This window comes from Gallinula chloropus, assembly GCF_964237585.1.
Source record: "Gallinula chloropus genome assembly, chromosome: 4".
Taxonomy (NCBI): domain Eukaryota; kingdom Metazoa; phylum Chordata; class Aves; order Gruiformes; family Rallidae; genus Gallinula; species Gallinula chloropus.
The window spans coordinates 4,775,042-4,787,679 of NC_140088.1; the positions used below are offsets into that span (position 1 = coordinate 4,775,042).

The 12,638-nt window shown below is 42.9% G+C and overlaps 1 protein-coding gene across 1 annotated transcript in view; it reads right to left on the bottom strand.

Annotated features, from left to right (window-relative positions):
- Positions 1-12,409, bottom strand: part of GPATCH2L (G-patch domain containing 2 like) — a gene marked incomplete at both ends in the record, with an annotated part of 30,599 nt that extends 18,190 nt beyond the window's left edge. The window contains 4 exons of the mRNA XM_084263441.1: positions 1,635-1,714; positions 2,062-2,238; positions 5,869-5,933; positions 11,751-12,409. Of these exons, the coding sequence (XP_084119567.1) occupies positions 1,635-1,714; positions 2,062-2,238; positions 5,869-5,933; positions 11,751-12,409 (981 nt within the window). The remainder of the gene's footprint in view (positions 1-1,634; positions 1,715-2,061; positions 2,239-5,868; positions 5,934-11,750) is intronic.
- Positions 12,410-12,638: the final 229 nt, after the last annotated feature.

Consider the following 12,638-nt stretch of genomic DNA (forward strand, 5'->3'; position numbering starts at 1 on the left):
ATATGAAGCTTTTGCCCCTTCTGAAAGCAGGAATTCAGCAGTAGGGATCTCTAAAGAAAAGGTAGATACTAGGAGAAAAGACTTGTTCTTTCTTGAGGAAAGACATTTCTCCCTGAGACTGCCCTGTATATGTGCCTGATGCTGGCATACACGTACACACAGAGCCTGAAGCACCAGCTGCTCATATCTGCATAGCAACTACCTCTAGGAAAGAAACACACTTTGCAGTAAGGGTATGAAGATGAGGCTAAAAGGCTTTCACAGGTAAGATTCTTCCCAGTTTGTGCCAGGTAGGTGGGCAAAACACACTCAAAAGTTTGGGGGGAGTTGTAGCAGCAGGGGTGAAAGCTTGGCTATTTGTTACACCAGGAAAATTATTAACTTGAAGTGCTGTAATGTTTAAATTTACGGTTTATTACTGTGTAAATTACAAGCCATACTTTTGGTAATTAGCAGCTTGCTAGCGGGGAGCTCTGAATGAAACTCATTATTTATGATTACAATTTAGAGAGAGATGGGGAAGGGGGAGCAGTGACCTCCGCTGCAAATGACAAAGATCCCTTTAAGGTGATGAAGATGAATTAAACAAGTAAATATTATCCTTCTCGTTTGGATCATTAGAGGTGCTGCCCACAGGCCCAGCCACTTGCAGGTGGCCTGAGGAACCCTACCCAAAGCCAGCCTCTTGCCAGATGAGGATTCATATTTTAAATACTGGCTACAACTAAGCAAGGTGAGTGGAAGGAAGAAGGGGCACACAAGGATCTTTCAAGTGTCACTGAACAGAAGGAGGAAGTCACACTCCTCTAGACCCCAGGGCCCTCTAACACACCTTCCTAACAGTGTCTCTAAAGCCAGTCAGCTAGGAATGTATGCCAGCATTTCCAAAAACACAAAGCACATCCCAATAAAAGCAAAGCCAAAACAAGCCAATGCTCTCCTTCTCAGAAACATTTTTTAAAACAGACAACAGCACTAGACATTCCAAAATCCAAACCCAACCAGGTGTATCCTCCCTCTTTTAGACAGGCATCTGCAAGGTGTTATATAGACATTTCCTTTAGAAACAGGACTAATATTTCATTTGTTGTTTGCCCTACATATGATAAATATAAATATCATACACAGTACAATAAATAATGGCTCTGGGTAACTTTGTCTGCATTACTGCAGATATCCTTGTATTATTCTCACTAAAAATTTAAGTCCTAAAACCTCCTTCCTTTGCTGCCATTCATATCAGTCTGCTTCCCTATCTAAAATTTGCCCTTCCTTCACCTTTGAGTCACCTCTCTGCCCTTGTAGCCTCAAATTATGAGCATGCACAAGTCTCATGCCATCAGCATTTCCCCCTACATTCTGTCTACATCTTCTTGATATTTATGCTCCCTGTCACTCATCTTCAGACCTCCTTTCACACTGCTTTTAACACTGATCAACTGTCTTTGCCACTCCAAACCTGCCTTACAATCTACTTAGTTACTCTACCAACTTTCAGCCCTCAAAGCAATTAAACAAACAAAACATGAAACAAAGAAATGCACAGAGCCGCCTTTCAAATGGTATCTTACAATAGTACTTCAGGATTGATTAGCATTAGAAACACAAAACCATTGTCTTGCAAAAGAGAATACCTTGCCGACAAGCCTCCTGCGACCTTTTCGGAGACAACGAGCAGCAGCCCCTGGAAGGCGATTCAGACGAGCATGAAATCCTGAAAACCAAACCCAGAATTTGAGCATTGAATATAAAAGATTCTTCCTGATAAAACCACCGGGAAAAACAGTTACTTTGGTGGTCAAATCAGATCCTCTGTTTCTTACATCTTGATCTGCAAGAGGTATGTCAATTTATTTTAAAAAATCAAATAATATTCCTATTTAAAAAAAAAACAAACAAACCAGGACTCAAAAGTAGGGGCAGCTGCTATGAGTGTGCTAGTATTTTAATTGAATCATTACAAATCACTAGAACCAATTTAAACTGGAGCACCTATGAACAGAGTCTACTTGTGGCATCCCATCACAAGTTCTCAAACATGAAGTTCCTTATGGAGCTCACCTCTCTGAGCCGGCCGGGACGGCAGAAGAAACGTGGAATCTGAGAGCTTGTCCAGGCCTGAGTCAATCCGCTCCACTTCAGACCGGTGATCAGCTCCCCACTTGGGAAGGAGGTTGGGGACAGTGAATCCTGGAACACATTCCCCTTCATAAAACCAATCGCTTTGCTCATCATCTCCTAAAGAAACAGGATAGAATTAGCCACAAGTAACACCACGGCGCGCTGTGACAGCCCTTCGAAACACTACAGGGTAGGCACTTCTGGATGTGAAACAGCTGAAGGCTCATTAGGAATTCCTTCCTGAAGAGCCTTATATTTGTATTCTGTTTCAATGATCTGCAGTAACTATGGGGCCTCACTAAATGCTTTAAACTATCCAACTCATCAGTCTACAGAATTTCCCTATAGAACTAAACCCTCTTTATAGACCTGCCTAGGGCAGCTTCAGCACTCTGTTGCGACTGCATCTCATCAACCTCAGTTCAACGTTGTGTGATGTCTCATGCACAACTCTTTCTCTGAAGTAATTACTGTGACAGAGGTAGAGGCCAATCATTTGGCACGTGTTATAGGCTGTCACAGCAGAGACTTCACAACAGAAGACCAGACTCAGAGTAAGCAAAAGCTACATACTCGCTGATAAGAGAGATCCCCAGTGCCCTAAGACAGCAGAGGCACACACACCACTATTAGAAACAGTCGTTCTGAGTGTAAGTACTAACCATTCTGCAAGTGTGTCTCAATCAAAGTTTCTTAGAATCTGCCAGAACTACAGATCCTCTGCAAAACTAGAGTGGCACCAATACAAGTCATGAACAAGGCCTCCCTAAAGCAGGGTCACTCTACTTAATGCAATTGCTGTCTAAAACTGAACTGCATCAGACACCATTCATGGTAAATCTGCCTGACCAGGAACCCCAAGAGTTGTAGCACATGAGCAGTGTAAAAAAAAAAAAAAGTAAAGGCAGGAAGAGGGCAAAGAACCTGACACACTTCACTCTTCAGCAGCCCAACTAACAAACAGCCCCAGGTAATTGCAAAGCACTTCACCTTGCCTTAAAGAACTAACACACTCGACTCTGGGAAAACTCTCATTTGTCTACCATTAAGTCTCAACTCAAGCATCTCCACTTACTCTCCTTTCCTCACCAAGTTAGATTATTCCTGACTGAAGTTCATTATGCCTACCCACACATCTTGCCAGACCAAAAAATACCCCAAGCAACCAACCAACCGAACAACAACAAAAGACCTACAAGAAAAAGAAAAACCCCTCATCCTAGTATGGATGCTTCAATCTTGCACATAACAGAAGCAGGAACACTCAAAACCAGCTCTAATCAGCAACAGGTAGGACAGCCAGAATACTTCATCCCAAAGCTCTGACACTGCTTTTTTATTTCTATATGTCAGATGACCTAGCAGGCTTGTGACAAATATATCTTAAAATATAAATATCCCTACCCACCTTAGAGTCAATTACAACTAATGTTGGCTCGTTTGTCTAAGTGATGATAATTTGTGCAAAAATATGCCTGCCATTTTGGATCTACAAGCATTGTGTACTGCTATATCTCTACTTTCACAGGAGAAACTTGAGCACTCAGGATCATACATTAATGCCACAGCAACTTACATGGAGATCCTAATGCATTTAACAATAAAACCAAACTCACAATAAAAATATAAACTAGGACCAAGTGCACTTCTGTGAGCAGAGGCTGTAGTTGGAACAGCAAAGACAACCATACAACAGCACAAATATTATATGACATAGCATCAAAAGAAAGGGGAAAAGAAAACAACACCCCTTCATTCAATGTAAGTACACAGCTATCTTAACTTTCCCATTATTCACTTTGGAATTGTACTAGAAAACTATTTCTAGGATGATGATCTGTACCAAAAAGAGGTTTTGCACTCTCTCCATCTCACTGAAGGGCAGAATTGTTGTTTTGCACTGTAGGACTAGAAATTGCCTGAAACAGGAAGGGGAAATGTTTCTTATTTAACCTCAAAGTACAGCAACATTTTTTAACCCTAACTTAACTAAGTTAAAACATCCTGGCAAGAAAGTTATTACAGTACAAAGTCTTCAAAGAGATGCCTGATGACTACATGCTCTTGCATATCAGGTATCCTACTTCTAGTAGCAGCCAGAAGTTAATGTCTAAAACAGGGTATAAAACCAGGGCAAGTATATAGGACAAGCATATAGACAGTGTGTATATATTTATACACACACAGACTATGCAGTCTGTATCAATCTTGCCTCGAGTGATGCAGTAAAAATTCAACGCTTCAGTCACCACCCTGCTCCTTTATTTGGTATGTGAGTGCTCAGTCATTTCAGCTCCCCCCAAACAGTCACCAGGAAAAAGAGAGGAGAAAAGATTTTCCTTTTCTGTTGTTTTTGAAGGACGTGAGGCCTGGAACAGTTGTTTTTCAGCACAGGTCAGAGCTGATATTTGAAATCCCTACTCTTAGAGGAAGCATTACAGCCACCTGTGATCACAACAGATCAGCCCTACAGCCTAAGACATCATCAGAAAACACGTGAGCATGTTTGCTGTCATTGTGCTGCCTCACACACAGATGCCTGGGTCAGGAACAAGCTAGTGGAAGCAGCATGTCCTACTGAGTTACTGATACTACTCCCTTTAGCACACACATATTCCCAGAAGAGACCTCATCCAAATCTTCGTTTGTGGAATGTGACAGGATCAGAGTACACACCAGCAGAAGCTGCACAGAATTACAAGTCTTTAGGGTTGCATTCCACCTGCTCCAAATACAATAGCCCTGAGTGCTTATGTACCTACCATAACCTCTTTCACATTTCCTTGTGCCATATCCCCCATAAACTGGACATTGCACTGTCACTGATAAATAAAACCAAATTACACTCCACACTCAAACCTCCTAAGAAACTGTTTCTACAACAGACACTGAGAATACAAGGCACAACTAATGCACACAAGAACAAGGGAGCAATGGGTATGTTGTGGTTCAGCCCCAGCTGAGCACCACACACCCCCTGGCAGGACAGGAAGGAGAATGGGGAGATAAAAGGCAAAACTCAGGGGTTGGGGTAAGGGCAGCACAGGGAGGGGGAAACAACAACAGGATTTAGAACAGAACATACACAACAGCAAGAACACAAGGCAACTTATCAACCCAACAACAGACCCACAGTCAGCCCATCCCAGAACCAGCCCAAGCAGCCCCTTCCTGCCCAGCCCATTTATGGGGAGTATGATGTCAGGTGGCTCCTCACCAGCTTGGCTCACCTGGCCTGGCCTCATGTGAAAATTAACTCTACCCTAGACAAAACCAGGACAGTGTATTTAAAGAAATAAAACCACATATTACTGTTGTCATCTTAGCATACATAGTCTGCCAGGAGATGGATTGATTTTTTGTTTTCCCACGTTATCTTCCTGCCCACAGAGAAAACAACTAACAGATTCAGGCACTAATGGTATGCAGACAACAATTAAAACACCCACAGAAACAAATCATAAGCTCTGCTCTTACATTATGGAAAGCTCTAAAACTATTCTTGTATTTCTGTGCCTTTCCATAATAACACCATCTTATATTTCAAATATTACAGATATGATCTGCAAGGTACTTCATCAGGAAGTCTACTGTTCTCAAAAATCACACCTTTGTAGCCCTCAGTTCATCTCACAACTTCTGGCCCTTCCAGCCACTGGTCCATCTTTAAACAAGGACCTTTCTTTGTAAGGAAAGTAAGAGAAATTCTCCAGCAACACGTGAGGAAAATCATGGGGCAGTTGTTACCTTGGCGACCCTCATCATTGGTAAACAGGCCAGTATCACTGCTGCTGCATACACTGCTGGTTTCACTGGAACAAAAACAAACAGAAACCCCCGTTGTTATTATTGCAACACATAAGAAACAAAAACCACTTTATTACATTTTACTAGCTGCTCTGAGCCCAAAATGCTTTACATATCTCAGAGAAATTGCATTTCCAATACATGCCTGGATCTAGCACGGAACATAACTGCTTTCTGTTAAAATGTAGCAATGCTGCATCGCATGAAAAGGAGTAGAATCCTGTATCTAGTCAAGTTCTGAGATATCAAAAAGTAATTAATACAATGGCATTTGCCTCAGGTACTAGAGTTAATAACCCAAAACTGTCTGGAATACTCACTAGGAATTTAAGTGCAGTTAAAACACTGTCCTTGGGTCACTCAGCTACTGAAAACACTCTGAAGTTCTCTACATCAGATTCTCTTTTCTCAAAAATCTTACACAGGTACATAAATGCCTCCCCTTCACTCTACCACAACTTTTATGTTATTTGGAGGGAAGAGCAACTGGCACGTCCACAGCTCTTTGGCTAAATACCTGAGCACAGCATGACCTGGTGCTGCTGAATGCAACATCACAGCACGTTTTGCATTTGCTGAAGCAGTTACAGGAGACTCAATTCTTGAACCAAAGAATTAAACTAGAAATGAATGCGTAGAAAGCCATTAATTGACTGTAAAGCCTGATGAGTATTTGCAGCAGAAGTACATGCTCAGGTCAGTCCCAAGCTGGTAGTTGTAATGCTGATATCAAATCAACCCTTGGACACTTTGGGCAATACTTCCTCTGATTTAGCTGGGAGATAGCAGAACAACTACTTACTGCCCACTAAGGCCTTAGATGTGAATGTCAGATATAACTCAGCACTAGAATTGGTCTCTGATCAGGAGGTGATGTCAGAAAGCGTCTCTCTTTTTCTCTTTTCCTAGGAAATTGGATCATACTAGACACCAATATCAACTGGAAACCCCTTGATTCAAAAGGCTGAAGAGTGAGAGATCACAAGATGTCACCCCAAAGAACTAGAGCCACATATTAAACCCCTATTTTGTAAGTATATTATTGCTCTTAGAAAATGCACTCTAAAGGGCAGCCAAATCAACTCATCAACTCAACAAGCCCTGCCTCTTCATCATTGTTAAAAGGCTATTTAAGCTTTAAAGGATGAACAGTCTGTACACCATTCCCACATTTCAGTAGGTAAATTAGAATCAAATTCCAAATCAATCCATGACAAAGTTTGGCTGTCCATTCACCCTCCCACACATACACCACTGTAATTAATGCCAAGGACTGAGAACCACAGTTTGTTCCACTCCTAGCTCTCCTACCAACTCACTGTATGACCCTGGGCAAATCTCTTAGCGTGTCTGCTTTCCCTTTTGAAAGCCTGGATTAATAGTCCTCACAAGCAGCAGATGCGAGGATTGAGTGACTGCTTCATAAGGGTTTTAGCATCCTCAGAGGAAAGGTGCCTGAGAAAGGAAAAAGCATTAAGTCAAGATTCCAGATCATATTAACAGTACTTTTAAGCATCCTATTGTAGTGAGAGCTCTTTAGTTCCTTACAGATACACATTACAGCCAGTGTTTCACCAGAACGGACTTTCCTGCATCTCACCCTGTTCACCACCCCTTTTACATGTCAGGGCTGAACACAAACTAGACTCCTACATAAGCCTTTCTGCAGGTCCAGTAAGCACTGATTAATGACCTCCACTTGCAAAGGAGGCTACTTACCTTAACCATGAAATAATAAATGCTATTGATCCAACAAGCTACTGCTATAGAATGTTATTGATCACCCAATCTTTGGTTAAAATGGTCCTCATTTAGCAATTTCACTGTCGCAAACACCTGGAGCAAAGAGTGCTTATAATTAAATAGTTTGGGGAAGTTAAAGTGAGAGGTGATGGACAGAGATCTCAGGTTTCCCCCATTTATTCTTTCGCCTGAGCTATTGTTTGTGTCAGGAGGGATATTGATTTTCTATAAAAATAAGAAAACAAGAGGCACCAAGGGGCTGCAGAAGGTCAGGCTGGGCTGCAGAAGGAGGGGAGGCTGAACACTCTGTCTTTGTCACTTGCCTTCCAAGAGAGAGGATTTTTTTCTTTAAGGAGAGACTGGCCTCCAATTCATCAGTTTAGCCAGGCTCTTGACTGCCACTGCAGGCTGTCATCAAACCAGCTCCCTTTGAAAGGTTAAAGTGACTACTGCACACTCCGGAGGAGCACTGGTTACACTCCCAGACCAAAATACTTACTGGTTTTGACTGGGATAGAGTTAGATTTTCCTCAAAGCAGCTCTGCACGCTATGGTTTGGATTTGTGACCAAAACAGTATTGATAGCATGTTGATGTTTTAATTATTGCTGAACAGTGCTTAAACTGTGCCAAGGCCATCTCCATTTCTCACACCACCCCAGCAGGGAGTAGGCTGTGGGTGTGCAAGAAGCAGGGAGGGGATTCAGCCAGGACAGCTGACCCCAACTGACAAGAGGAATATCCCACACCATATGGCATCATGCTCAGCAATAAAAGCTGGGGAAAAAGAAAGAGGAAAGGACAACATTTGGAGTTACAGCATTTGTCTTTCCAAGTAACCGTTACCCATGCCCTGCTTCCCTGGAAATAGCAAAACATCTGCCTGCTGATGGGAAGTAGGGAATGAACTCACTGCTTTGTGTTGCTTGTGTGCACAGCTTTTCCTTTACCCATTAAACCAATTTTATCTCAACCCACTAGTTTTCTCTCTTATTCTTCTGACTCTCTCCCTCATCCCTCTGTAAGGGTGTAGGGCTTACCTGCCTATCCAGGTTAAACCACAGCAAGTACATCAGCATCAAGCCAGTGAAGTCACACAGCATTGGTGAGCAACTACAATCCCCAGTTTGAAAAAGTCATGTCAAGAGTTATGGCACTTGAGAGTAGATTAGACAAACTGCACATCTCTCACTAGTAAGCACATCATTCAAAGTGATTTTTTAGACAGTTCTTGTACTATTGTTTGTTCTGCCCTCAAGCCAAACTCAGACCATTCTGAGAATACTTCTGGCTTAGACCAGCAAGAGAGAGAACTTCAGCACTTAACATGTAATTTGCCTGTGCTCTATTAAGGCTGCAGGTAAAATCAGAGCATTAATGGACAGAAGGACACATTACTTCTAAGAGTCTTAGCAGCTGTCACCTTTGTACAAATACACAAATGGCTACTTAAACTAAGACCACTTGCTTCCTCTGTTGTTTCCACTACAGTTTACATATCAGACCCAATTTAGAACCATCATTGTTCCCTCATCATGTTCCTGCACCTCCTTCCTTCTTTCAAGTTGTGTTCATCTCCTGCCACGTGTTCAAACAATTTTAAACATTTCATCTCACGCACACTTTGAATCACACAAGTCACATCCTCTCCCATCAGCTTGTGATGACAACCACCCCATTCGCTCTCCCAGGCATCCAGTTTTCTTCTCCCTTCCTCAGGATATGCCCTTGTTATACAGCTGTGCAAAGGACTTCTCTTATGGTGACAGAAAACACAGCTCACAGAGTGAGAATGACGTAAGTGCAGCCAGCTTCCCTCTGCTGCTAGCAGCAAAGCACTATATTTAGAGCAGCAGAGACCAAATCATGATCCTTCACTGCCACGAGGAATACTCTGCAGTGAAGAGAGTTGTATGTATTTCTCTCTCCAACTTTGACCCTCCCTAGTGACTCATAGCACAGATCACACATGTGGTGTTGGAGAGGTCAAATATTCCAACCTCTCGCTTTCCAAAGAGAATCCCGAGGATTTGGCAGCAGATGGTGAATGTCATTTGATGCAGACACTTGCACAATAATCAGTTGGAGAGCAAGGGACAACTGAGACAGAACAAAGTGATCTCCCAGCATGGTCTTCAAGTAACAGTCCAGACAAAGCTGTTTATTTACTCTTTCAAAGGCTGGCACAAATAAAGGCTGGATGAAAGCCTGCTGGTTTAAATTCAAGTTTGACATGATGGAACAGACTCTGACTGGTGGAAGAAAAAAAACCTCAAGGAACACTGTCCATCACTGCCACATCAAGTAAAGGGTATCTCTCAGTCCATCACCACTGACACACAAAATTCAGGGGCTACTCAGCACATTCCCTTTCCTGGGCTACAGCAAACAGCTCCAAAAAGATAACAGGGCATTTAACAACTAGTGGCAAAAAGGCATCCAGTAGTCTCTTGAAAAAGCCCGCTTTGCACACACTTTTTAAGCAAACAATAGCCACTTTTTAAGGGCAAAAAATGGCCCCTTTTTTTCTACTTCCACCCTGCAGCAGTTCATACAAACCACACCGATTCAGTAACAATGCAGTAATGTTTCCCTGGATCAGGACAGAGAGGACCTACTGCAACCTACACTTTTCACAGTCTCCCAGAAAATACCACTGAGCAGCCTGTACTTCAAGCTACTATCCCCAAAGCCCTCCATAACCACAGTGCCACCTGTCCACTCTGACAAACAGCAGGAGACAGACAGTCACAGCACTTAAGTAAACCTTAATACACGAACAATCATACTGGATCTAACAATTATACTTTCCAAATCCACTGTCCTCTGTCTGATAGTGCCTCCTATAGTAGATGCCTAAAGAAAGAATATGAGAACATGACACACACAGACCATTTCCACTGCATATTCCTCCAGCTTCTAGCAGTCAGCACTTTAAGGACCTCCTGATCTTCCATCTGGGCTGTAACTCTTAACAGCCCCTGTGAAATCTATGTTCCACACATCCCCTTTTGGACACATGTAAATTTCTGACCCCCAAAATGTCCCACAACAGAGTTTCAAACCTTACATTTTATAAAAAAAACAAAACAAAAAAACCCAACTTTTGCTTTAAATGTTCCCTCAATGATTCCTGCTTCTTACACAATGATAATTAACAAATAAAGAACCCCATTCGCTCTCTGTATGTCACTCATTAAGAAATCTACATTTGACTCTCAGCAGCTGTTTCTTTTCTAACCTGAACAATCCCTTCATACAGAAGCAGTTTTATAACCCCACACCTTCTATGGTGAGAAAAAAATTCACACTCAAGATAAAAACTTCCCAAGAGCGACACACAAATTCAGACTAAAAATTACATTTACACTTCTCATTTTCATCTCTCTTGAGATTCTGCCACAAAGTCATCAAAGTTCTCCAAAACTGCACATGAAGACATGTCAGGCTCCACTCTATTCCACAGGCTTATCTTGTAAATATTAATTCAGTTTCCCCCAAGTTCTTTACTGTTTCCCTACGTTTTCCCCACATCTAGCCTTTCAGAACCTTATTCCAGATGCAGAACAGAGATGCAGAACTGCAAACAAGATATTTTGACTGAGGTTCACACTGTACCTGCACAGAGAGCTGGCGGTCATGATGGGAGATCTGATTTGTTCTCTATTACTACTTATGGTATATTCTGAAAACAAGAAACTGAGATCAGTTCATATCAATCACGCAACACAAGTGCCAAGAGTGGATTTACTCTCCAAACCTCAGGCCGCAAGCACGCCACTTGGTAGCTGCAGGGCCACAGGCATTTCAGAGGGGCCCTTGTCTAAGAGGAGCCAGAGACACGTCAGCTTGCCAGCTTTTCAAGGAAGTGTTTTGGGCCATCAGTACAGCATTGACAGGAAAGACTTGGAAAAAAAAATCTACAGTTCAGAAGTAGCTGAGATATTTCTCCTCTTCAAAAAAAAGAGAACAGTGCTGAGTAATTTTGACATGAACTTCTAAAAGCAAGGCACGGGATTTACAAGCAGCTGCGAGCAAGGTGGCCATCTGACTAGCACAGGGAAGAAACCAAGATCTCACCATTCTGACATGTTTTCATCTGAGCCCTGTTTCTGTTCATCAGCTTCACACTCCATCCGCTCCTTCCTTCCCGCTTTGCTGAGGAAGGGCCTGTTCTCTGTTGATTCACAAAGGCCATGACTGGATGATGTCCACGGGGCATTTTCTTTCCATCGTGAAAGACGCTGTTTCTTGGCTGACTTGAACCTGCAGCCCCTCTCATAGTTCCACTCTGACACCCTGAGCTTTTGCTGGAGACTGGCAGCCACCTCTGAAGTCACACGTTTGACTTTCCGTCGGCGCCTGAGAGGTCGACAGGGCGCGTTCTCTGTAAAGGAGTCTGACTCATGCCACGAGTGCTGCTTGCTCCTCAGGGTGGCACTGAGAGCTGGGTGTCGTTTCACCATGGTCATGTCATCAGAGTCACTGAAATTGGTTGTCAGCACCTCACGGCAATCCTTGACAGCTTCATCCAAGCTTGACTCCGAGGCCTCGCTGTAGCAGCAGGCGTGTTCTGCCTGATGCGTGAAGTCTGAGCGCCGCTTACGACCCCGTCTCTTGCGAAGCTGACGCCGCTGCTGTCGTGGGCTTAGGGCCATCTCTTCCCATAGCTCATCCAGCTTGTTTTGTTCTGAAGTCTGCTCTAAGGCTGAGGCCAAGTCGTGCACCAGTTCATCCATTGGCAATGCCTACTAGCAACAACAACAACCAATTAGCATCGGATACATATGCTGCTACCAACACTTCACTAGACTGCAGTATGCTTTAGCCTTTGTAACACTGACCAAGTTACACACTTACTTTGAAGCTGCCTGGAAAAACCCAAGGCAGGACAACTGCCACTTCTTAAGCTAATGCTCACTCCTTCCTTCAGCAAAGGTTAAACCCCTCTTCTAACCATGGTAGCAG